A 965-nucleotide genomic window follows, 5' to 3' on the forward strand; every position below is an offset into this window, starting at 1 on the left:
CCAGTCAAAAAAGCTGAAATAACTATGTGAATTTTATGCAGACAAGGCTTCTGAAAGGGAGAAACTGTGAAGAGAAGAAAAAGAATCCCAAGTACTGGTGCGGCGATCACTGCTCTGAATAGACATAGCAATATAAAACTGTGTGCCTAGCAACAGAACCAGTATGAGATGAAAATGGCATAACTACAAGATGAAATAGATCAGTCCTCTGGTTCCGGAGACCTCGCTTATAGCCAGCAAAAGTGGCCTTGCACCACAGCCTTCCAGACATACTGTCCTTTAGAAGTCCTGTTCCCAGCAGGCCCCAGAAACCGGACCCCAAAGCTCAGCAGCATGAACTGCCCTCACACAGCTCTCCTTAAAATTGAAGGCGTTTATGCCCGAGATGAAACTGAATTCTACTTGGGCAAGAGATGCGCTTATGTGTATAAAGCAAAGAACAACACAGTGACACCTGGAGGCAAACCAAACAAAACCAGAGTGATCTGGGGGAAAGTAACTCGGGCCCATGGAAACAGTGGCATGGTCCGTGCCAAATTCCGAAGTAACCTTCCTGCAAAAGCCATTGGACACAGAATCCGTGTGATGCTGTACCCATCCCGGATTTAAACCAATGAAAAGTAAATAAATAAAAGTGAATTTGTAAAAAAAAAAAAAAAAAAAAAAAAAAAAAGAAATAGATCAGTCCTTTATGATCCATTTCTAATGCAAATTTCAACAATTCTTTTTTTGTAAGTAATATCCCAAGTCTGCAGAAACAAAATGAAATCAGAATGGTTGTCGATGATTTGAAAAGCTGGGCCACTCATGCAACTTGTTCTAGTTGACATTTAGAGAATGCTTCCTTCAACAAGATCAAAGCTAACTTGGGTTAATCATCAATACATTTGCTATTCTGTGCTGTTTTCCACACAATCACAAATATAAAGAAAGAGAAACCATACAAAATATGAACCATAACAGAA

The 965-nt window shown here is 39.9% G+C and overlaps 1 protein-coding gene across 1 annotated transcript; it reads left to right on the forward strand.

Annotated features, from left to right (window-relative positions):
- The first annotated feature begins 333 nt into the window (after positions 1-333).
- On the forward strand, positions 334-641 carry LOC130865552 (60S ribosomal protein L35a-like). The gene has a single exon (XM_057756657.1). It carries the CDS (start codon positions 334-336, stop codon positions 607-609), a length of 276 nt encoding a protein of 91 aa, XP_057612640.1. The 3' UTR covers positions 610-641.
- Positions 642-965: the final 324 nt, after the last annotated feature.

The sequence above is a fragment of the Chionomys nivalis genome, chromosome 23 (assembly GCF_950005125.1).
Source record: "Chionomys nivalis chromosome 23, mChiNiv1.1, whole genome shotgun sequence".
Classification (NCBI taxonomy): Eukaryota; Metazoa; Chordata; class Mammalia; order Rodentia; family Cricetidae; genus Chionomys; species Chionomys nivalis.